Source organism: Hydra vulgaris, chromosome 05 (assembly GCF_038396675.1).
Source record: "Hydra vulgaris chromosome 05, alternate assembly HydraT2T_AEP".
NCBI lineage: Eukaryota > Metazoa > Cnidaria > Hydrozoa > Anthoathecata > Hydridae > Hydra > Hydra vulgaris.
The window spans coordinates 16,096,139-16,123,046 of record NC_088924.1 but is presented as its reverse complement, the minus strand read 5'-3'; the positions used below and the strand labels follow the sequence as shown (position 1 = coordinate 16,123,046).

General features: G+C 28.4%; 2 protein-coding genes and 1 long non-coding RNA gene across 3 annotated transcripts; 2 read left to right on the top strand and 1 right to left on the bottom strand.

Annotated features, from left to right (window-relative positions):
• Positions 1-262: 262 nt before the first annotated feature.
• LOC136080208 (general transcription factor II-I repeat domain-containing protein 2-like) lies at positions 263-664 on the top strand. Its single transcript, XM_065796822.1, has one exon. It carries the CDS (start codon positions 263-265, stop codon positions 662-664), a length of 402 nt encoding a protein of 133 aa, XP_065652894.1.
• Positions 665-7,367: 6,703 nt separating this feature from the next.
• Positions 7,368-12,199, top strand: LOC136080625 (uncharacterized). The gene is made up of 3 exons (XR_010638567.1): positions 7,368-11,549; positions 11,700-11,859; positions 11,972-12,199. It is a non-coding gene; the product is annotated as an uncharacterized LOC136080625 (long non-coding RNA).
• A 9,843-nt stretch (positions 12,200-22,042) lies between these two features.
• Positions 22,043-22,774, bottom strand: LOC136080207 (uncharacterized). The gene has a single exon (XM_065796821.1). The coding sequence runs from the start codon at positions 22,772-22,774 to the stop codon at positions 22,043-22,045; it is 732 nt and encodes a 243-aa protein (XP_065652893.1).
• Between the last annotated feature and the right edge of the window lie 4,134 nt (positions 22,775-26,908).

Below are 26,908 nucleotides of genomic sequence, written 5' to 3'. Positions count from 1 at the left end.
TTTTAGAAAAAACAATGAAATTTAAAATATTGTTATTTAAGTTATTTAAATGTTAATTAAGGGAAAAAATTGTTTAACTTGGCAAAGCTGGTACAGTAGTAATTGATTGACAGAAATAACAACAAAACAAAACAAAATGAATAAATAAAAACACCGTACGGAATTTTTTTTATGACAGTAGAAATCAATTGACTGTAAGTTTTTGTATTATAATGTATATCATGGTTTTCTATTTATGTGTAATTTTTCAACTAGTGTCAAAATGTCAGTTCTACCTAAAAAAGCAAGAACAGTGCAAGAGGAAAATCGGTCTTTTAATGAAAAATGGAAGGAAGATTACTTCATGATTCCAACCAAGGATAAAATGTTTTGCTTGTTGTGTGACCTCACAATTACTACTTTGAAGAATGCTACTGCAAAGAGACATTATGAAAACATTCATAAGGATCATAAGTATGCAAAATTAGAGAGAGAAGCTCAAAAAAATGCATTAGCAAAACTGAAGTCTCAAAAGAGCAAACATCAGCAGACATTTTCAATTGTTCAAGAACATGGAAATAGAGCAACTGAAGCAACATATAAAATTGCTCTCATTCTTGGCAAAGGAGGAAAACCATATAGTAATATTGAAACCTTGAAGACTTGCCTCATTGAAGCAGTGTAATGTATGGATCCAGATAAAGTGGATAAGTATTAGCAGTTTCCGCTTTCTCAGCGAACAATTACGGACCGTCAACATGAGCTTGCTACAAATAGTTCTGAGCAATTAATCTCAATATGTCAAATGGAGGACGCATATTATTCAATTGCTTTAGATGAGTCCACTGATGTGACTGATTCTGCCCAACTTCTGTTATTTATTCGGGTTATAACTGCAGACTTCAAAAGTTATGAAGAGTTGTTTGCTTTAGCAACACTAAAAGGAAAAAACACGAGGCTGTGATATATTTGCTGCTTTCAAAGAAAAAATTTTTCAGGCTCAACTTCAGTTGAAAAATCTAGTTAGCATTTGTTTTGATGGAGCTCCTTCTATACGTGGAAAAAATGAAGAGTTCATTGCTTTCCTGAAAAAAGAATTGCCTGATCCAGATTGTCTGATTACATTTCATTGTACTCTCCATCAACAAAGTCTTTGTGCAAAAGCTGCTACTTTGGATGACACATTAAAAAAAGTTATAGGGATTGTAAATTATATACGGGCAAATTCTTCTCGCCATCGACAGTTTCGCAACCTTCTGAATCTAATGGAGAAACATATTCTGTGGATCTTCCTTACTATTCCAATGTTTGTTGGCTGTCACAAGGGTTAGTACTGCAAAAATTGCTTGAGCTTCGAAAATAAATTGAGGAGTTTTTTACAAGTCAAAAGGAGATCTGTGAGCTTTCTAATCCAGAATTTTGTAGAGATGCTGAATTCCTCTGCGATCTAATGGCAAAGCATAACATGCTGAATAGTTCATTGCAAGGTAAAACTAAGTCAATTAAGGAAATGTGGCAACAGATTCAGGCGTTCAAGAAAAAACTTGTTTTTCTCAATGATGTTATTTCTAAGACATTTCCCAGAGCTCACAAAAATTATTCTTTAACAAAAAAATTTCGAAAAGGTTGGAAAATAATGATATACCAAGATATGAAACAGTCCTGGATTCTTTGATTGCAGAATTTAATGACAAGTTTAAAGACTTTAAAGAACATAATGAAATACTGAAACTAGCTTTTCAGCCTCATCTTGTTGAAATTTCAACAGCTCCAGAATATTTACAGATGGATTTGATTGAGCTTTCTGAGGACAGTATCCTAAAATCTCTCTTTGAAAACAAGAAGGATCCATTGGAAATTTGGAAAACTGCAGTTGAGTATCCGAAACTCCGTCAAATTGCCAGGCGTCTTCTGAGCAGCTTTGGTACAACCTACTGCTGTGAATCTACGTTTTCACACATGACATTTATCAAGTCTTGTTTAAGGTCACAGTTGACCAATGAGCATCTGGAAGACCAACTGAAGCTTAAAACTACGAAGGTAGAGCCAAATATTCAAGTCCTGGTTCAAAAGAAACAGAATCAGAAAAGTCATTGATAACTTTTGTGATACATGATACATTAAGAAATATTGTGATACATGCGTTAAGAAATATTGTGATACAAGATGCTTTAAGAAATATATCATTAGTACGAGTACTATACACCAAATTTGCATATTTATTAGTGCGGCCCCCAAACATTTTTTTAAGGGTCATGCGGCCCCCAAGCTCAGAAAGGTTCCCCACCCCTGCTCTAGAGTAATAAAAAAATAAAAGATTATAAAATATGTAAGAGCTCAGTAATTGCATAAGTTTTATAATTCTCCCTCGCTTCTTAGAGAGAAAGGGAGAGAATGAAAGTGTTTCAAAGCAGCATGTTAAAAAAAGTCAAAAAACACGCAATAAATAGTAGTACCTGGTTTTATTATGTTACCAGTAAACAAAATTATTTTTACCTTGATTCAATTTCCAGCATTTCTTAATTAAGCTCCAGGTTCTCTCTAACTTTTGACTAATGATTAATAGAGTGAATTTCACATCATATTAAATTTACAAAATTAAAACCATGTTTCAACAGTAACCAAACTAATCAAGTGATGACAAAGGTAACTCAAAAAAAACAAAAAAAAACATAATTATGTTTGAAATTATAAAAATATTCAAAATCATTTAAATTTAAAACTGTTATTAGTTGTTACTATAAATAGCAAAATTCATACTTTGCTTTGTTCTAAATTGTCTAAAGTAAAATAAATTAACAGACATTACCACTGCTTGACACTTAATTCTGGCAAGCTTTCTGCTCGCAGCATTTCTTACATTTTAACAACGATTAATTTTATCTTGCCTAAATCTATCTCTTTCACTTGACAACAACTCTTTTCAAGTTGCCTAATTAGCATTTACATTATTAACCTCTTTGAGCTTAGTATTATCCATTTCAATTTCACAATTATCATTAAACATATTACCAGTAATAATACAATTGTTACAACTGAATAACAAAAATATGTAAAAGAATCTTACAAATTGTGATCTTTTTCAATCTAAGACTATATTTAAACTTAGGATTTATTGAAATCCATATCTTTTTATGTTTAAATACATAAGTCGTTTATCAAAAGTATTAAACAATATTTATTTACATCAATTATTTTCAATTTAACAAAGAATCTAGACTACAATGCATAAAATAAATTAAGTTAGTGATCAACAAATTTTTAATAGTTTTATTACTGTCAACAGTGCCGGATTTTTGATACATTCAATTGCGATTTAAGACGTCGCATTTAACAAGAAATATTTTAAAACGTACATCATTTGCGATCAGAAATATATTATAATTAGCCATCAAGAACTTATTTACGCAAAGGTTTAAGTATAGTAGATGTTTCTATAACGCTTGCTATAAATAATTTACTTTTCCGAGCCCATAGGTTTACGCGTTAAACGAAGTCTCAAAATGTAAAAACTTTGCAAGAAAATTTGCTACAAATAATAAAACTACTTTTTCAATATGATGTTGTTTTAGCCGGTTTTTTTAATATAACCCAAAGTGATCACCAATTATTTAAGTCCGGTCATACAAAACGAATTAGTTTATTTAATTGTTAATGAAATTAATGTCCAATTTAAAATTCAATTAAAAAAGGCTGCTTTCATAACAATAACTACAGATTCAACGATCTATCAAAAATTGACCACTTAAGTAAAGATTCTTTTATCCTTTAATGGAAAAAAAATAATCTATAGAGTTGTTAAAAAAGGAAACTTTTTGTGAATTTACTAAGATTACTGACCAAACATCTCAAGGATTAGTAACATCAATTTTAAAAATTATAGAGAATTTTACCGTTCTATCAAAAGGTCATCTAACGACATCTAGGTTACGAAGGTGCTTCAAATATGAGTTGTGCTTACTCAAGACTACAAGCAAAAATTAGACAACGAAAATTCGTTCTCAAATTTTTGCACTGCTGTTCTCATAATCTGAATTTGATGATCAACTTTAGTGTAACCAATGTACCTGAAATTATGTAATTTTATGAACAGTTGGAAATAGTTTGAGCTTTTTTCAGTTATGTTAGAGGTTAGGCAACGTTAAAGGAAACAATTCATAATAATTAAAAATCAATTAGAAAAAAAATTAAAAAAAGTCTCTCTAACTTAATGCATTAAAAGCCGTCAAAATACGGGGTCTGGTCCCGTATTTTAAATGCTTTTGATGCTTTACTATTTCATTATTTTGGTGTTATTAAAATATAAACATATGTATCATTAAATGGAAAAAATTATGATGAGCAAGGTGAAGCTAAAAGTTTAATTATTTTGAATTATTTTCCACAGTTATTTTAATAGTAGTAAAAAGTAAAATATTAGAAAACATTATTACAGCCTCAAAATGATGTAAGGTTTTTGTGAATATATAAAGAAATCCGTTGAGATGCTTTTATCATTCCTAACCCGATTCCTTTAATAAACTTTAATGAATGATCAATAATTTGAAAACAGCATAACCACTTTAAAAAAATTAAGTAATAGGCATAAGGATTAATCAGTTTTCATTAAACATTTCACCGCGAACGGATCGATACTTCTTTCGTTAATATCAGTCAATTCCGTTAGTTTCCGTTAATTTCATTTACAAAATTTTTGTTAATTGGTTTAGGATCTTTTTTATCCTATGACTTTTTTAGTTTAAAGTCCTTTTTTTTCTCTTTGTCTTTCATTTAATCGAAGTTCGATTATATGAAAGACAAAGAGCAAAAAACTTTATTCAAGCGAAATTTTCATACAATAGGAAATTTTATACATTTGTTAAATGCTTAAATTAACGCTATTTTAAAGCTTTAACCTCATATTTAAAACATTTTTTTACGTTTGACAATCTTGTAACTTGAGTTTAAAATATGTAATTTAAGATGAAATAATAGTTATTATATAAAAAAAAAGTTTTTCTCGCGGATTAACTTCAATTTGCTGGGTTAGTTATATTTTTAGATTTATTTCTAAAGATTTTTTTTTAAAGATTTAAGATTCTAAAGATTTTAAAGATTTAAGATTTTAAAGATTTAAGATTCTAAAGATTTTAAAGATTTAAGATTTTAAAGATTTAAGATTCTAAAGATTTTTTTAGATTTATTTCTAAAGATTTAGATTTCATTTCTAAATGTCTTTTTTTTATTATAAAGCGAATTACTTGTATTGAAAGGGTGTTCATAACATTTTTTTTTTAATGTTAGTTTCTTTTTTTATATGTAAAATGCCAAAAACTAGTTCTTTTGTTTGGGAGTATTTTGAAAAAGAACCATCTAATAAAGGTCGTATAGTAGTTGCCAATTCAGTTTGCAAAAAGCTCCAAAAAGTGTACAAACTTGCTTAAGGTTAATAAAAGTTATCACTCGATAAGGGTGACTTTTTTGCTATGGACAACTATGTTTATGTGCTTCAACACAATTAATTAATCGGAAGATTAATGGAATTAATCGGAAGATTAATTCCATTAATCGGAAGTTAAAGCGTTGCAAGCGTTGCATATAACTTAAAGAATCCGGAATTTACATCAATAAAGACTAATTGTTTGAAACAAATGAAATAAGAAAAAATTACTAGTCGTATGAAATTACACATAAAGAATGGTAAATATTCAATTATCATTTATGATAATCTTATTTTTAGAGTTTAGGAATAAGCAAATCGGCGCCTAATAATTATAGCATACATTTTATTTTAATAATACTCTTATTCAAAATGGCTGACGGTTCACAGGGTTTCAAAGTGGAGGGGTATTACCGTCAATTTTTTAAAAAAGTCCTATATGTCAAAAATTTTCTTAAAAAATTAAAAAAAAAAAATTCGTGTTCGTGTTAAAATTTAAAAAATATTTACAAGATAAAAAATAAGTAGTGAAGTAAAAAACTTAAAATATTCCGTTACAATAAATTTCGTTATAAATACAAGACGCGTTGTGTCTATTATATATGTAGATTACATATATTTGTTAATGATACATATATAATTTTTTTATAAATTCATGCTTAAATAGAGGGTAAAAAGGAAGATCACTAAAAAATATCAGAAGTATATAGTAAAGTCTTTGATTGTATAAATTAGTTTTTTAGGCTTTTGTTTAAAAGAAAAGTAGTTGCTTTGATGAATAAAATCCTCAGTAAAACTATTTTATTCCATAAGAATGGTCCACGATAATCAATACAAAATTTAAAAAGATTTGTTTGAAAAATGGGCTGCTTAATAAAATTATCATTGCGTAAAATATATTTATTTTTATCTTTTGATGAATACAAATTATGGAAAAAAATCGGGGATGAATTGGTTTTACATTTAAACAAAGAATATTAAAAATATTAAGCATATATATTAAAAACTTTCATTTCAAATATTAAAGGCTTGGCATGAGTATAACGTACTTTAAAATATATAAGACGTGCTACATGCTGCTGCTGACAATAAAGAGTTTAAGTTTATTTTTATTTGATGAATAACAAGTGATATAATTGCAATTCATTTATTCATTGTTGTAATTTATAACGATGATTAAATGACTGATATAATTGTGCTAAAGTATGTTTATTTAAAAAAAATTTCTCGCTTTGCACAATATTTCTATACTTTTTGAAATTTTACTTGATAAGTTTTTAATATGATTTTTCTATGTAAGATTTTCATCTATACAAAACACCTAATAAGTTGGTTACAGTTAATTTTTTAATTTGTATATTGTCAATAACAAGTTGAGGGATGTTAATTGACAGTTTATGTTTTTTGATAAGTGAATGGAAAAGAGTTCATTTAGTTTTATCAATGTTAAGAGATAATTTGTTAGTCTTAAACCAGTTAGATATTTTGATTAACTCGATGTTCAGGTTATGAAATAGCGTAGGAATGTTTTTGTGTGACATAAATAAATTAGTGTCATCATCAAACATAATTTTTATTAAATCCGAGGCTTTGTATAGATCATTAATATAAATAAGGAAAAGAAGAGATCCAAGTATGGATCCTTGATGTACTCCACGTGTAATATTTAATAAATTTGATGAAAATGTTTCATCGGCGTAAAACAAATTGTTTACGATTAGTTAAATAACTTCTCACCCATTTTAAAACATTGCCTGTTTTACCATGATATTTTAATTTTTCAGCAAGAATCTTATGATCAATGGTATCAAACGCTTTCGCTAAATCAATAAGTATTTTTTTTTTTAGATGCCCAAAGTAGTCCTAACGGTCTTGTCACAGAGCACCGCGGAAGTGCATTGAACCAGGAAGTTCACGCCTCCTTCCCTACCGTAACGCGAAAGTATGTCCAGAGCTCGTTTTGAACCTCGATCTCCTGCATATTAAGCAAGCGCTCTAACCACTGCGCCACGGCCACTCAAATATTTTTTATGTGAATTTAGAATTCTGATATACTTCCTGTAAGCTGAATAATAGCATGCTCTGTTGAATTTTTTTTTTTAAATCCATATTGCATGCTATATAATAGTTTGTTTGATAAAAGGTGATTGTATATTCTGTTGTACAAAATTCTTTCTAAAATTTTAGAAAAAACTGAGAAGATGGAAATTGGACGATAGTGTTTTACATAGTAAATTGGACGATAGTTTTTTCTCCTTCTTTAAACAGGAATAACTTTTGCTATTTTTAAATCATCAGGAAAAACTCCCTGATTAAAAGAACATTTAAAAATTCGGAAGAAAATTTAAAAATTTGTCTTTTAAACCTTTAAAACAGCTTATAATTTAGTCGTAATAATGGTCATGACTAATTTCCGTATGTTTTTAACGATAAGGAATTTTCTTGTTTAACTTCGCATCTGAACCCCAAAAGAATCCAGTTATTTTATGGAACATATACTCATAAGTTCTTTTTCACTGAGACAAAAGTCTCAGTGAAAAAGAACTTATAAATTTATTAGAGTGTTAGGTAAACAATTATCAAAAAAGTTAACCAGCTGCTCAGTATAAAAGTAGGTGCCCATGCAGGCGTTTAACTCTAGTCCACCACTAGTTGCTTGGAAGTCCTTTCTTGAAGTTGAATTTATGCTTTGTGACAAGTTTCCCAGCATAATTCAGGAACTATGATACTCCAAAACTTACCTCTAGCATTGCTCTATTGCTGACATAATCGATAAGTGATTGATTTGACATGCTTAATTGCACTCATCATATTTTCTTCACTCCATTTCAGGAATTTGCCTCGTTTCTTAACAGTGACTGATTGATCGATGGAATGATTGGAACTTTTGGCACGAGTTAAAGAAACATTAATTGTTGATAGCTGTTACATTTGATAAATTTCAAGAGTACTACTACCAGATGTTGAAGGAGTTATACCATTTGAAGGAGTTATACCATCATTAAGATGAGTTGTATTATAACGTATTGTAGCCTTTATTGCAGAAGTAATCTTTCTAACCGACATTAGGTGAAATCTTTGTGATGAACTACATCCCCCACCTCTTGTTTTAACCATGTTTTTTTTCAAGACAATACCTAAATAAATTAAATTGTTGTATGAATGTCATATTAATTTGATAAAGTGCTCAAAATTTACAAGAGCTACAAATATTAACACGTATTGAAACCCATATATTATTATTTGTAACCTAATTCCAACCCTAGAACATTGCAGTACTTAATTTAAGATGAAGTGAATAAGTATTTAGCTAAGTTATCACAAAAGTTTATTGAAGAAGAAAAATCACCATATTATGTATAAAATGAGTTTTGGACCTTTTGAACCTAACATTTTGGACCTATTGTTTTAGTTATTTTAATTACTTAAACATTAGTTCAAAATTTGACAATAAATAAAACAATCGTAAATAAAATACTCATTATTTCTAAACACTATTATAAAACAAAAAAACATAGCATAAAAAGATAAAATTATATAAATCAATTCTAAGTTCTTTCTTACCATTAAATATCAGGAAAGGAAAATGCAATAGCAGACAAAGTTTACTTATTTGAGATATTTTCTTTGTTCTTCTACTAGCTAATTCATTTTGTTTTAATGAACATGAGTTTTTTATACAATTACTCAATACTCAACGCAGGGCCTTAGTACTGTAATTAAAAGTTTATTTTTTAATTAGTTTCCTTAATAACAATACACAGAGGAAGTGTATTGTTTTAAAGGCAATCAAAAATATATTTACATGGATGTCATTAATTTTTGTCAAAGCAGTTATCAAGTAAATTTGGGGTTCAATTTTACGCTAATGTTATGGATGTTGAATTAAGGGTAATTAATTTATGAAATATTTTCCACAATAATATATAGAATAAAATACATACAAAATATACTTCTTTGTAAGCATTCAAAAATATTAGGGTAGATTAGGGTAATATGAGCACTTTGGTAATATACTTAAAGCATATTTATAGATTTCTAAGATGAAAGTAACGAAGTTAAAGTTGCTTTGTATTTTTTGAATCAACTTTACAGTTGGCGGATCCAGCATTTTTTGATCTTTGAGATCAAAAAATGCTGGATAAATCTTCTAATAATCTTAGAAGGTTACCTCATAAGAAGTCAACTTCAAGAGGTTCTCGTGACTTGATGTTTTATTTTTTTAAATAATGAAATATTAACATTTAAATAATCATTATTGATATTAACATTTAAATAATCATTATGAATAAATTTTATTCATAGTAGTTTGATTTTTAGTTCATAAAGGTATTAATAATACCTGCAAATTGTACATCACTAGTGTCGTTAGATATAAAATTTTATTTATGACTACTACAGTGGCATTGTAGTTGTTAGATGATTTAAGTTAAATATGTTTCTTTTGTTTGATTTTTTCTGTGTTTGATTGTGAAACCCCATCTAGAATAATACAATGGCATAATCTGGAAAGGAATTTTGCTTGCTCTAAAATCGAAGAATTTACCTACCATGAACTGGGAACATGTTTTACCCGATGTCCTTCATTCAATGCGATCCTTACTTTCCACTTCTTCTAACACTACACCTAACAAACAATTATTCGGATTCAGTCGATGTTCTTCTATGGACACTGTTCCTACATGGTTAACTAATATGGGTCCTGTAATGCTTAACAGGCATGTTCGACACAGCAAATATGAACCTCTGGTTGAAGAGATTGAGCTTTTAGAGGGTAATAATAAATATTCTCATGTAAGAATGCCTGACGGATGTGAGACCACTGTTGCTACTAGATATCTCACACAAATGTTTGATATAATCAGTGATAATGATGGAAATAATAACTACAAAAGTAACTCCAATGAACCTAATACAATTTCTTCACCAGAGCCTCTCCATCCTAAAAAATCTCAAGACTTTTCTACTCTCTCTCCAGCAAATCCTAATGGAATTTCTATTGAAGAATCAGTCCCTCGTTGTTTAGAAAAATCCCAGATCCTCCTAATTATTTAAATGACTATATTTGAACTATTTGAACTTATTTACTTATTTTGTTTTATTTAGTAAGGTAGAATGTGCTGATTCTTCTTATTATTATTATCCTTGCTGAGTTTATTATGTGTATACTAAAACTAACCTGTTTGTATATTTTTAGTTTACATATTATTATATGAAGAATAAAGCCTTCAATGTTGGCTTTAAATTCACTACGCTACACATAGCTTTAACTTTTACAATTTTTTAAAGACTTTTTCATATATTACGGTCAATAAGTCAGAGAGTTAACGAACATTTTGTTGTGCAATAATCAGCAAATCAAAGCTTACACCAACTTTGAAATCCATTTGAAATCAACTCTTGGGAAAGAAAACATAGTATTCATATGAGCTTAAAGTTTTAGCAGTTGCTGATGATTCATTATTATTCCTTATATAAAAATTTATTTAGATTTATCTAATAGACGAAGGTAATACAACATTTTTATTGATATGATTATCATCTATAATAATATCATTGATATTATTTTTAGAAGTTATATTGGTATTAAAATTCAGAATTAAAATATGTAAATAAAATTATTTACAAACATTGGAGAAACATTGTTTTAATATGAATTTGTTTGTTTTACAGTGCAGTCTGTATCTCAAATGAGAATTGTTTTGTCTCAATGCCAGAAATTGAATGCACACCAGCAAATTCTATAATTTATAAAAATATTATGAATCTATTAGCAAGTATATATTTTTATCATTAAAAATTTGCCCCTCTGTCTTTAATTTTATTTGCTTTATTAAAGAATGTTGTATTTACTTTCATAAATTCTAAATGTTATGTGTAATTTATTGTATAGTTTCTTAAAAATAATATTAATTCTTTTGTTTCAAGATAAAATTGTATCCCCTAAAGATATACAGGTATTATTGGCATGTTTGGCAAGCATCGAAGTGTATCTTGGTGAACTACAAAACACATTAAATTTTATTTTAAGCATAATTAGAAAGAATAACGAAGATATGCAAATAATGATTTGCCTGACAGAGTGTCATTGCCACTAAAAGCAGTAAAGAATTCAAGTAGACAAGAAGACAAGAAAATACTAAAGCATATGGTAAATATTTTTCATGATCTGTTTATGCATTTTTTATGATATCTTTATACAAATTATATGTTTTAAACAAAATACTCTTTGAAGGTTTTTTGTTAATATAATTTTATATTAATTTTTTTTTTAACCAAAAGTAACTTTAATTATTGCCAGGTTGTATATTTTTGCAAGTTAATTATTTGGGACAAATCAGAGTTAAAGACGAAGGAGATTGTATATGTTATTTACTAAGAATAGTTCTTAAAAATGGTCTAGCCTTAAAATTGAACTATGCAGGGAGAAAAATGTTGAAAAATTGCATATGTTGCTATTGGTAAGTGGTTTAAAAAAGTTATTTTTCAGTTTCAATTTTGCATTACACAATTACGTTCAATTTGTTATGTTTCTTTGGTGCATAATTAAACAAACAACTAATTTTTTTGTAGAAGCTGTGATGGAAGAAAAGATGATAGTCGTGGGGACCAAATATCATAAGCTAAACACAATTCAATAACAAGTAGCTCAACCAATATCAAAACTCCAAAAATTTTATAGGGAATTTTTTTTATTTAAAACTTAATGCGTTACTTTTTGGGTTTATGTTTGGAGTTTGCAGTATGTATATTTAACGGAGAATTATGTAAATTAAATAAATTTTCATACATTGTATCATACATTTTTGTTTTTATTTCTCTATAAATTTTAATGTAGCGATGCAAATCATCTATTTGTAACAACGATCTAAAGTTGCAACGATTTAATGTTGAGTTAATAAAATTGAAAAAATAACGAACTAATTTTTGTTTGTTTTTGTTTTGCGGAAAACATAGTAGCATTGTTTCAACAAAAAGTTGCTTAAAATTTGGTCTTTTAATGGTAACTTTTGTTAATAACGAATCATTATATTCCAAAAATTAGTTCTAATTGTCAGATTAGCATTTTTCTGATTAATGTTATTCTTTGAGCTAGTTTAAAGTGCTCATATTACCAAGTAGTCTGGGTAGTAAGTAGTCATATTACCAAGTAGTCTGGTACCATGTAGTCTGGGTAGTATGAGCATTTTTGCTACATTTTTAAAACCTTTTTGTTTTTTAGAAAAAAATTTGGGTGCCCAAATATCTAAGTGGATCATGATTAGGGATCTCTAAAAATTCTTTATTTTCAAAAATTTTGGATTCAGCATATTTATTTTTGAAAATGTTCCAACATTCGCTCAAGATGCTCATATTACCCTAATCTACCCTACGTTCTTAATATGTGTCCTTACAAAATTTTATGATTTTCAATTTCAATTATTTTTTAAATATGTCATCCCAATTTAATCAAAAAACAATGGAGCGAAAGGTTTTTTTGTTAAAACTGCTGGTAGCATAAGTCTTAATATAACATGCTACATCTATTCTCGCCCACCCGGGCGAGATTTAATGCATTGGGCGACAATATGTTTATTCTGTGGGCTAGATTAAGTTAATTTGGTAGATTGAGCACAAAACAACTTTATGCATATTTTTTCCATTTCAAACGATTGTAAATATTATTACAATCAGAGAATAAACAGTGGAGAATAAAATTAAATTATAATCTAAAATGCACAATAAGTAATCAACTTAGTAGAGTTGAATTAGATGGTTTGAATTCGGCAAATTAAGTAGCAAACAAGTTACCAAAAACCAACTAATTTTCTTTAAGATATACTGCTTTATTTACGATTCTTTTGAGATCAAAGTTATTTTGATATTGATAAGGCTGGTTTGCTGCTCTAAATGAATGCCTTTTTGATGGTGCAACGTTAACTGACATATAAGCAATTAAAGATGGTGAGCGACATTGAGTAATGGGCAAAATTATGTAAAGTTACGTAACTGAGATGTAAAAAAAATATTTCTTTTGAAACAAACAATTCCATACCTTATAATATTTATGTAATTGAATAAACAAAAATTGTTTATTCAATTACATAAATATTATAAGGTATGGAATTGTTTGTTTATTTGTTTGTTTGTTTTTGGTTAACCCCTATTTAATTATATTTTTTGTAAATTTTAACGTTCTTTGTATTTTATGTTACATGGTTTTAAGAAGCTATGTATCTTGAGGTAGGGGCGAGTGGGGAGAAGTGGGACGCGGGAGAAGTGGGGTACCCCTATAGTTTTGTTTAGGAGCGGCGCCTTATTATTGTTATTTAATGTAAACGTATAGATTTCTTGTGCTCTTTTTATTAGACATCGCTTCGTCTTCCTGCGTGTGGTAGAAACCGCGTTTTTTTGAAAGTAAAATCTCTAAAAAGTAATTTTTCTGACAGACTAGTAACTCATCTCTCTCAAAATAATTTGCTTTCATCTAACTCAAACTTATTTATTTTCGACTGTTGTTGTACTTATTGTCTATTTTATAGAGAAATGCACTTATCATCTAACATTTAGTACTTAAATGTATATTTTAGTTTTAATTGTGTGGCTGTAATTTTACTTTTCATTTTGTCAGCCCTACATGTGTGGTCAAGCGGGACAGAGAAAAAAGTTGCTGCCCCACTTCTCTTTAACAGTTTTTGCGTTATTTTATTGCGGAAAGATCTAGAACATTTTGACTTCGATTTTTAAAAATTTTCAAAATAATAAAGGTGCTTAGTGATAAGACAACTATAGTCTTCTTTTTTCTCCTGTAATGAGAACCTTTTGTTAATGTACTTTGTAATTTTAAATATTCTTTAACGGCGAATATTTGCAATTACAAAATAGGAAATGTGTATATATATATATAAATATATATATATATATATATATATATATATATATATATATATATATATATATATATATATATATATATATATATATATATATATATATATATATATATATATATATATATATATATATATATATATATATATATATATATATATATATATATATATATATATATATATATATATATATATATATATATATATATATATATATATATATATGCAACTTTGCGCATTTTTAATTAACATTAGATTTAAATCAATTTGGCAACTATGCGCAACAATCACTAGACGTGTTGATAAAACAAATATTGTCTTCTTTTTGACTTTCTCATGCAATTATAATTTATACTTTACAAAATTATATGTATTTGTATGCATGCCTTGGAAACGGGTGTATTTGTTTCAGAAGCTTTGTTTTTGGTTGAAAAACAAAGCTTCTGAAACAAAACAAAAATTTTGGTTGGCAATACAATTAGAAACGTAAACGCTAAAAATCTGATTCAAACTATTTGTTTCAAGAGTTCGCAGTATCATATATTGATGACGTACTGCGAATGTTTTTGATTACCACTCCTGTAAAACTGTCCAGGAGAGTGGTGATTTAACACACTAAAGTGGATCAAGAGCATTCCATATTTAACAATTTGACAGGGAAGAACTTTGGCATTTTAAATCTTTAACATTAAAAGTGAAATGCAAAAGAAAATTTACAGTAGGAATCTTATTGTTCGTTTTGCTGAAACCAAAAGTCGGGAAAACTGTTTTAAAGCTAAACATTGTTAAATTGATTTTTCGTACTTTGAGGTTGTGCCAGTGATAATTTAATTATTAAATCGAGTTAAATAAATAGACAGCAATAAAAAAAAACGTTTTTGAATTTCAAGATTTTTTTCTAGACCTAGATGCCAGTGACGATTAGGTTTTTTGGGGTCTGCGGCTATTTTAAAAAGTTGGGTCTGAAACCACCATAGCATCTTAAAAAATGACTGAAAAAAAAATTCTATTGAAAAAAATGTGGAGCCCGGGCATTAATCCAGCACTGCGAGAGGTCAATTTTTCAGAATTTCCCGAGGGAATTACAAACGGGTCTAAGTAAACCAACAACTATTTTTTAAAGATTTGAAGAATTTAGATATAAATGAAAGCACTTATCAGAGGGTTAAAGGTTTGACATTTTTCGATGACACACGAGCAATGTATAAATGATATTTTTTATCAAAATTTCCATCTTAACCTCTTAATTTATTTTTCTATCAGATAAATAGCGTCAAGATTGTCAACATATTTTTTCGGTACCTTCAAATTTAGATATTTTAGAAAATAACTTTTTAGAAAATTTAGAACATATGAGGCTTTACTACTTCATATTATAAATATCCTTTATAATTAAAATTAAAATAAATACATCTTTTTTTCACTTTCTGTAATTCGAAGATCATAGGGACAAATCAATTTTACTTGCTCCAAGCGCAAGTTAGTGGCTATGCCACTGATTTTAAAATATATCTTTATAAACCACTCTTCATTCAAAACAACGGACTTAATTTTAGATTAACATTTTAAATTTATCGTCAAACCTCTAAAAACATAAAATTAGAAGTTTTCTTTCTTAGTTTTCTTAGTAATAATTATTCTTTTAGGTGATAAAGCCATACAGAAAATATTTTTTATCGTATTTATATCGTAATTTTGGTCAGTCCTGCTTTTTTTTTCTAAGAAAAGAAATAATATATGCTATTTTTTCATTTAACTTTTAATCACTTTAAAAAAAAATCATGATCTAAAGAAACCTATTCGGGAGATGGTAGTGTTTTTTATAAGAACTGCTCCCAGTTGGCACGTACGTTTTTAAAACGTTTTTAAAACGTTTTTTAGACGTTTTTATAAGGTTTAAACCTAATAAAAACGTCCAAAGAGCGTTTTAAAAACGTACTGTGCCCACTGGGCTAAGACTCATGCCAAAAATGTTAAGGTAATGAGAAAAAATAATTTAAAAAATAAGAAAACCTTTTCACATTACTTAAACATTCCTGATATAAACTCTTGGTGATAAAATAGTAATGGTGTCAAAAACTTTTTAGGAGCTGTCCATTAATTACGTCAACATTTTTTTGCAATTTTTACCCTCCCTCCCACCCCCCCTCCCCCCCACCGCCCTAAAAATGAAATTCAAATTGAAAAAGAAATAAAACAATATTTTAAATAGACTAGTTTATAACTAAAACAAAAAAGTGATTAAAAGTGTAATGTTTAGAAAAAAAAAAATTATTCAAATTTTAACTTATGAATATATTTCAAATAAATATAACCATTTAAAATAACAAATGCTTGCTCTGAATAAAATTAAAAGGTATAGAAATAAGAGTTATTAAACTTTTAATATAGGAACATATTTCCAGTTTATAATTGCAAAGACTAACTCCGAACGAAAAAAAAAGATTAAAGGGTTCACAAAAATGTATACTTCCAACACGTTTAAATTATGAACATATTTCAAATTAATACAAAACTTCAATGAACCAATTCTCCTCACTTTAACTTTTTAGGTAGACCTAATAATTTTATACCTAATAATTAAAGACTGTAATAATTAAAGATCTAATAATTAAAGACCGTAATTAGACCTAATCCAGTTTCACAGTAAAAGCCAATTATTTCTAATAGAGTCTATTATAACGAAAATGCATTTAACAAATTGTATAAACTAGGGTTGGCAATCTTTTAAGACGGAAAAGCTAAAAGTTGCAATTTAAAAAAACTTAGTCTGCTGCGCAAACAAAAAAGATTTATGTAAGCACATGGACTAATTTATATCATTTAAACGTTTATATCAGGGGTCTGTAACCTGCGGCTAACAAGCCTAGTGTGGTTCTTTCGATGTCAAGATGCGGCTCTTTAGTTCCATTCACAAATATTTATATAATATTGAAATAAAGAAGTTGGTAGCTTTTCAAAAACTCAGTTTTTACAAAGCTAATTCTCTTGACTCTACCCCTCCCCCTCCCTCCTTCCTCTCCCTCTCGTCAACAGTTATCAAAAAATTTCAGACTTCCCCTCTCCAATTTTGTTGACGTAGTTAATGGACAGCTCCTTAGCAATTACATGTTATGCATTAATTATCTTTAATTAAGTTAACTATATGGTAATAACCATTTTTTTTTTCAATTTTTTTTTTGGTTAATTTATCTAAATTTCTACAAAATTTAAATTTCTTGAGTATGTTTGAGAAGTGTTTTAGTATTCAATTTTTTTAGTACGAATTTCCTTTGTTCGGTCACCATGTCATTTAAGAAAAAATATAAAAAAAGCATATAAAACTCAAATTTTACAAACTTTTTTTTCTCAAATAATATTGGTAATTAGTTCGTAAATATGAATCAATAAAAAAAATAATGTTTATATGCAACCTGCTGAAATAATTGTATAGCAAAACAACATTTTGAAAAAATGCATACTATTAAATTCTAAAATAAGCAAATTATAAAAATAAACAATCAAATTTATTCCTTAGTATTATTAAGAGTCACCAAATTAATTACATTTACAAAAATTAAATTATTATTTTTTAAAAACTAACTACCTTTTTTATAAAAATTAGTGAAATTTTAAAATACTCTAACTTCGGTCATTTGCGGATAAACAACGAAGGAGACAAATCAGGGACGTAGCACTCTTTATAGGAGTGGTCCGGCGAATTTAATTAAACTCATAACACATTAAAAAAACTGTTTACAACAATAAACTATAATTGCAAACGCACAAATTAAAACAGAGAAAACAATGTTGACCGATGTTGTGAACCCTTAACAAAGTCATTAAGTATTTTCTTCAGGACAAGTATATCTATCCTTTCTTTGTGAACATTAAGTATTAATAAATGATTCAGCCGTTTCTGAGGCATTTTTGTCCTGAGATATGTTTTAACCCTTCTAAGACCACTGAATGATCTTTCTGATGTTGCATTTGTTGCTGGCATTACTAAAACATGTTAAAGTACCTGCTGAAAATGTAGTCCAAACGTGACAAGTTGTGCCTCAAGAAGACCTTTGTTTAAATCATCACCATATAAGGAGCAAATACCATTTACATCATCTTCCAACCTCTCTTGCTTAATTGCATTTATCAAGACAGCTTCCAACTGCTGATATTTTTTATATCCTGGTTGATCAAAGTGTTCTTGTATGGTGGCAATGATAACATCTATTACTTCATAATAACTTTGCCTATATAAGGATTTAGGGTCTGCATGATAATTACCATCAGAGTTACCAATATCAAACCTTTTAGAAATTTTCCTGATTCTAGGAACCTGAGGTTCATTAACATTTAATTTAGATGCCATAAGATTAACCTTACCCCACAGAAGATCAAAAGATGTATCATTTCAAAGTGATTTTAATGTAGCAATAGTCATAAGAGCAATTTGATGTCCTTCCATAGCACCATGGACTTGTATTGCAAAGTACAACTAAGATTATCTGAGTGCCTCAACATGGTCTCACTTAAAATAACTGCATACAAGTAATTGAAAGTTTTGATTTGAGCTGATACTCCATGAATTCTTGCCTTAATTTCAGTATCTTTGCTTACATTAACTGTCTCTTTCCATGTCATCTGTAAAACTTCATACTTGCTAATTATACTGGCAAGTGAATCTTAAGTGAATCTTAATGCTCTTACTGTCCATCTGGTAGGACATAGCGTTCTGATTCCAACAGTTGGAGCATTAAACAAGTTTGCTTTAATGTTTTTAAACATTGCCTTTCTCATTGGGGAATACTTTATAAGTTTTATGATTCCATATGTGGCTTCTAATGCCATTTCTCATAATCTTGGATTGTTTTACAGTGTCACCAACAGCAAGATTTAAAGCATAACCGTAGTAATGAGTGTATATTATTCTTGGTTCAATGTCTGCGATTTGTTTGGCAACACCACTCCTTATCCCACTCATCACACTTGCCCTATCATAGCATTGTTCTCGTAATTTTGTCATAGAAAGGTTCATTAGTATCATCACATCCTTAATAAGAGATACTAATGTTGTTGCATCAGTGGAATCCACAGCATATACACCTAAAAACTCTTTATGCACTTCCAGTTCTTCAGTGATGTGTCTTACGACACATGTAACTTGCTCCATATTGGATGAATCAGTAGTTTCTTCTATCATAATGGTCAGAAAAGGAGAAGACCGGAGCTCAGCCATGATTTCTCTCAACACCTGGAGACTCATTGTTTGAATAGTTTCATTTTGTATTTTTGCACTGGTGTAAACATTGTCCTGTTTAACAAGCCAGTCTTTAAGCAGAGTATCACTGTAAGCCTTCATACACACAATTTGTTTAAGATTTCCATCTTGATCATCATCATCACCTCTGAGAGCCAATCCTTGTCTACACAGAAACCGAGTACATTGAATGATTTCAAACAAACAGTGCCGATTATTTTGTTTTTGAGCAACATGTTGCTTTGACAGAGCTCTCCAACATCTGGTCTTGTAGAAGGAATAGTAACCATCACTATAACTGCTTCTTTGTGGAAAGAACTTGATTCATGGCTCCTGAACGATACTGTATCATCTTTACACTCAGAGAAGCCAACCACCACCTGCCACAACGATGAAATTCATAAACGGTTTATGAATTCAAAGATATTTTAAACAATGAAATAGTTTTTTACAGGGTATGTAAAAAAGGATGATTTGTTAACGTCAATTGTTTTAGTCTAATTGCAGTGTTATATACAAAAAGAACAAATACTTACAAATACTGCCTCGGGTTTCTTAGCAGTAATTCGTTTAAGCTTGCAGGCTTTCATACATGTATGGCAGAATACTGCGTCCTTTGTCTCATCATAATGTAAAAAATGCCACTTAACAAACCATTGTGGCTTGAAACTTCTCAGATTTACCTTTTTGACTCCAAAAGAACGCTTAGGGAGCTTTTGTGATATCGGATTGAAGCAAATGCCAATCGGAGATGACAGGAATCAGGAACTGGTTCAATCGTTGCAAACGTTGTGTTTTTTTGTTAATTGAAAAAACATTTTTAAGTTAATTGAAAAATATACTTTACACTTTATTAACCAGTGGCGTAGCAAATGTGATAACGGCCAAAGTAATAAAATAGTTGACTAACTACAATAAAAATTAAAAATACAACTACTTATGTTTAAAAAGACCTTTTTTTATGTGCTCCTTCTTGTTTTCTTTGGTGCCCCCAAAAGACTTTTTTTTCAAGCCCGGGGCGACGCCCTCCTTAGTTACTGGTATTACCTGAATTTATATCATAATTTTACAATAAAACAACATTTAAAAATTATTATTTATTTATTATATAAATTATAATTTTTATTTATTATATAAATTATTTTATTTATTTATTATAAATTATAATTTATTGTAAATTTTATTGAGACGTTAAGTTTGAGATATACTATTAGTAGCGACCGAACTTTTGAGATGGTATTGAAAGTTTGGTCAAAGTAGATGTTTTCATTTTAAATTAAGTATTGAATACTAGTTTTTAAATTTCATTTTTTTATTTTTACAATATCAATTATCAATATAATTTTATGTTTTAGGAAAAAAAATTGAAAATTTTTTATTTACGCGTGATAAATAAATGTTCAAAGCTTAAGTGACCGAACTTAGGCGATTTTACGGTACTTCTTTTTTTAATTAATTGGAAGCATTTTAACATTACTTCAAAATATTTGAAACTCATGAGATATCGTGAATTATTTTTAAAATAATGATAAAATTTGTAACATTGACGCATTTAAACACACGTAGTAAAGCATTTCCAAAAGTAAATACTTTTTTACTTATAAATAGTTATAGTTTATAAAACCCATGGGAGTACTTGTCAATTAACTTTATTATTACGTTTAAGTTTCAAAAGGTAATGTCTGACAGTTACAAAATTACATGGTTGTGCTAATTCGAGAATTGTTTTATTATTTTATAAAGTCGCGTAGTCAACAACATAATGTCTCAAATATTTTATTCAGAGAAATATTCTGATGACGAGTATGAATACAGGTACGCTATTTAAATTGCATGGTTTTTTACAGAGGATCACGGAAATGTTGAGGAGTAGTAACTTGTCCTTTACAATAATAAATACTAAATGATAATAAATGTTAATTGACAATAAATACTTAACAATAATAAATGTTTAACAATAATAAATTTTTATTGACAATAATTAATTGTCAATAATAAGTTCAATTTTTTTAAAAAGGTTTGTATTGGATAAGATTAAATTTTATTTAAACTTTTTAATTTATTAAATTGCAAAAGTGTTAAAAAATGTGTTTAATAAACAATATTTGTTCAGATAGTTTCTATTGCGTATCAAAAAAGCAATTCATGCAGTTTTTGGATTTTTGAATTTATTTTCAGACATTTATTATTAAGGGAGGACGGAGAGGAGTGAGCTATGGGTAGGAGTGATTCATTGATCCCACAGCTAGAATAGTCCAACATAAAAAAAAACCAAACTATCACCAAGTAAATATAAAAAAAATTGTGTCAAGATTATCCAATTTTTTACCGTTCTTGGCGCGTTTCTACTTAGCGTTAGGGGTGTTCCATTCCACTATTTTTTTGTCTTAAAAAGTAGAACTTTTGTAACGGGTGGCCCAAGATAAATGGCATAGGTAGTATTTTTATTATAACTTTGTTATTTTTTAAACTAGAAAAGTGAATTTTTTTTAAAAAGATTTATTATTAAATTCTCTACAAAATGACATGATTTATTTAATGTAAATAGTCTCCATTATTTTTTGACATAAGATATAAGCGATTGGTCCAACTAGTACAACTTTCTAAAGCTACATTTACTCTAATGTTTTTTACAGCTTGTTTAAGTTCTTGAATTAATGTTAATTTTGATTTAATTTTATTCCATTTTATTTGGTAAACGAGTTCATCCCATAATGAGTAATCTAAAGGATTGAGATTGGGGGAATTTGGAGGCCAGTGGTTTTTGTCAAAAAAAGCAGGAAAATTATCATGACACCATTGTTGAGTTAAATGATGCGTATATGAGGTTGCTCCATCTTTTTGAAATGTCCAATCAGCACCAAACTTCTCGTTTCCATATTTCAAGGCCACTGGCAACACTTTTTTTATATACCAGTCATGATTTACTGTATCTTTGTCCAAAATAACCAGTGGTGTAACACCTTTTGAACAAGCTCCCAACCAAACCATTACCTTTTGAGGGAATTTTTGTTTCTGTTTAATACCACCATCTTTATCAGCTTCATTACGATTAGTGGACCATATGCGATCATTTTGGGCATTGTACATACCATTTAAATCAAAAATTTTTCCATCTGAAAACAGAATTTTCAGTGTTTGTTCTTTTCGATAATGGCTTCTTATCCAATTTGCAAATTTACCGTGCAAAATCACCGTTTCAGACGACTTCTGATTTTTTGAATGTTTGCATTTGTTCGAACTGATCTTGGACCACCTGATGGACATTTCTATTCGATAGAGCCTGTCTCTCTTATCATTTGACACCACCAATTTATTGTACGAAACCCAATGACACCCTTAATATTAGCAAATATTTTTGATGGACCATCACTATTTTGGTATTTAGAAAGTACAAGCTTTTGCAAATCTTTAGATTTCATTATCTACAAATAAAATTAAAAACCATAAAACAAAGCCATCAAGACAGATTTATAGAGAATTTAATAATAAACCTTTTAAAAAAAATTCACTGTTCTAGCTAAAAAAAAATAACAAAGTTATAATAAAAATACTACCTATGCCATTTATCTTGGACCACCCGTTACTTCTTGAAAGCTCTTTAAAGAACATGCTAACTAATTTGAGATATCTGATAATGGTTGACAAGTATTGCGACTCACTCTTCTTAATGCAAAATTTACGTTAAAAAAGTACAGTTGTTTACTTTGTTATTAAATTAGTACCGTATGCGGCATTAGCTTCGATCACAGTCTCAATTTAAAGACGAAACTTGTAACAGATTTCCGGATATAGTCAGCTGACATATTAGACCAGGCCCGGGTGATGGAAGTCTTGAGGACTTCAACATTTGGGTGTTGTTGCTTACAAGGCTTGGCTTGAATATAAGCCAAATAGAAAAATTCAGAGCGTTCCTCTGGGCCTGTCGTTAAAAAAAATGAAAGCATTTTTAGAGTTTAAAGATACCTGTTAGTTCTCCTGCTTGTGACCGGATCCAGTGTAAAATATATTTTTATCTGATAAGAAAATAATCGGATGTTTATTATTCAAAAGTCAGAAAACCTTCTTACTTCTTTACATCCTCTTAATCTTCAGAGTTATTAAAAAATTTTTGGTTCTGTCACAATATTTAGCCCCTACGTTGTATTTAACAACTCTTTGAACAATTCTCTATGAAATGTTGAGGTCGTAGGTCATGGTTTTTGTTAAATTGTGTCAATTTCTCTTGATTCGGTCTTTGAGGTTTCTTACTAGGCTTTAAGTTTTGTCATTGTTTTAATTCGATAAGTTTGATATAATGGAAAATTTTATTATCATTGCATAACTGCTTAATTATATTATGCCTAGTGGGTTAAATTTTTTGCTACTTGCCTATTTTTCACTTAATTAGTTTAAAACAATGTCTAACTTTAAATTTCAGGTAAATAATGCTAATGGCTCACACCTAAAAAATTTTCAGTTCATTCCCGTGCATGTGAATCAGTAGGTATTCACGGATTATTCTTTAAGTCAAAAAAAATCCAGAGGTATTCTGTTTTTTGTTTTATTATTATTAGAAACCTAATGCACGAAGCTATCTTGGTATATTTTTCTAAATATTAGTTTCCTTGATATAATCATTAAAAAAAAGAGGCTCACCTGTCTATTTTCTCATAGTAATTATCCAAAAAATAAATCAAAGCCATTAATATAGTATATTACTAAACACAGTTTTAAAGTAGTATATATAGTATATAGTAGCCATGTTAAAAAGCATTAAATAAAAATAGCACATATATGTATATATACATACATACATGCATACATGCACCAAAATATTTGATGAATTTAATTTTGAAAATTTTAAAATGACTTTTTTTATAGAACGAGTCTTGAGTGGTAACAAAATAAGTAACAAAAGGTTGTTGGATTGCAATTGAGTAAGATGCACGGGCACTGTTACTATTCCTTTTAAAATCTCATGTGTCATCTTGTTTAGTAGGGTTAAGTTGAACAGCTTTTAAAAAAACAAATATAACTGAATTATCAAACACAAAGAAACAACTTCGATAAGAAAGAATTTTTTCGCGCATTATATATATATATATATATATATATATATATATATATATATATATATATATATATATATATATATATATATATATATATATATATATATATATATATATATATTTAAAATTAATAATTTTTAAATCAGGCTTCAAAGTTTAAGATAATTGATAAAATAATACTTTTATATTTCATGTCATTAAATTGTATTAAATAAAAAGTTTATAAAATAAAGACACGCTTATTATTTCTGGTTTATCCAAGTTTCATATCTTGCAAATCATTTATTCGTTGATTGCTAAACTTGCCCCACACAGTTGACCAAGTTACCCCGTTGGGGTAGGTTGAGCAGCTCGGTAAACTTCGGAAATATTTTCTCAAAAAATTTTTATTTATTTATTTGTATTAATATTAAAAATAGTATGTTAATTGAATTATGGCGATTCCCATTCAATGTTTGTATATTTTGCATACATGTTGGTTGTAAAAATCTTTAACGCATTTATCTGTTTAATTAATGGTTTGTCAAAGGTTAATTTGTCTTTACAAAATGTATTTTAGAATCAGCTTTTACGTCAATGGAGGAACCTTAACTTAGTTTTATGGGTGCTTGCCCTTGCTATAAATGCGTCTGTTAGTTAGCTGAGTATAAAAAAAAAATTAAAAAGTTTTGAACTTCTGTTTTTAAAAAAAGATCCAGCTTTAAAAAATAGACCTACATTTTTGATTTAATTTAACTTAAACTTTTATAATTAATCTAAAATTTCGCTTGGAAGTAAAAATTCCAAGATTAGTTTTTTTTTTAATACACCAAGAAATTTAGATGGTTGGGTATTTTTAACAACTGTACCATCAATACTAAGAAAAGACGGAATTGATGGCAACGCATATTTTATTTAAATTTGAGTGAAATAAGATTTTTGATATTATCTAGTTTTAGCATTATCAATTTTAAATGTGACTTGTTTTAAATATTTTGCCGCTAGAGCAGCAAAATTTCAAAGTTATTGCATAGAAAAATCTGATTTAATACTTTTTAGAATAATATTACATATTTGCCTTATAAATTCTTTGATATTATAAAAATTTATATTAACAGGAACTGATAGCATTACTTAAAAAAAAGGGATTTTAAAGTTATTTAAACGACAAAAATATGTAATTTTTTTAAAGGTTGACTTTTTTTGAAGATAAAGTAAATTTAATCACTTAAGTGTTGAAATTTATTTCATTATTGTATTGCATATATATTTTATAGGCATGTTTTATTACCAAAAGAACTGCTAAGACACTTGCCAAAACAACGTTTACTTAGTGAGGACGAATGGCGAAAGTTAGGTGTTACTCAATCTAGAGGATGGATCCATTACTTGCACCATGCACCCGGTAATTCATTTTTTTAAATAGCGTGTTTAGCATACTTAGTAACTTATTAATTAGCATACATTTACAACAATATTTAATTTTACTGTCACCAAACATATCATCGTAAATTTTGATGTAAAAACTTTTTATTTAAATTTTAATGCATCGGTATGTCATTGGTATGTATGGTATGTATGGTAATGCATTGGCATGTCATTTAGATGAATAATTTTTTACCAAGTTTTCTAATTTACAGTTCCTTAGCTATCTCATCCGCCGATACGTTTTATTCTTACTACATAACTAGCTGACGCTTATTCTTTTTAACTGACGTTATTCTTATTAGCTTGACGCTTATTCTTATTAGCTGACGCTTATTCTTATTAGCTGACGTTTTATTCTTATTTCATAACTAGCTGACGCTTCTACAACGCGACAAGCTCAGTGTGTTTACAAGTCCACCACGGATTTAATAAACTCCACAGGCAATGTGACGAGCATTTTTAAACTTTTTTCGTTACTGTTTATGTACCTTTACATTTACATTTACGACATTTACATGTACATTTACGACAACAACAATAACTTTTTTTTTGACAGGCCATGGACAAATATTTTAACCACATTATTAATGCATGCAACAAATGTACACAATTTTTTTTTAGAGCCACAAATACTCTTATTTCGTCGACCGTTATCAAAGACAGAAAAATAGCTTTTTCTAAATAAACAAATGTATATTTGTCGATTGTTAAATAGCTGAAAATAGATATACTTGAATTTGTGTTTACTCATGTTTATAAATGAATGTACGCAAGAATGTTTTGTAGATGTTTACATTTTTACATATATGTATATTTATATAAAAAAAATAAATGTTAAAATTTTTTTTAATTTTTTTTTTATTGAAGATTTATTTTGTCAATAATATGCAAACATCATTTTGTTAATACTCACACACACGCATTCTCGCACACACTTTTG

Bases quoted from the DNA above. Each gene is read 5' to 3' on its own strand.
- LOC136080208 (XM_065796822.1), top strand. From the start codon at position 263: ATGTCAGTTCTACCTAAAAAAGCAAGAACAGTGCAAGAGGAAAATCGG.
- LOC136080207 (XM_065796821.1), bottom strand. From the start codon at position 22,774: ATGTCCATCAGGTGGTCCAAGATCAGTTCGAACAAATGCAAACATTCA.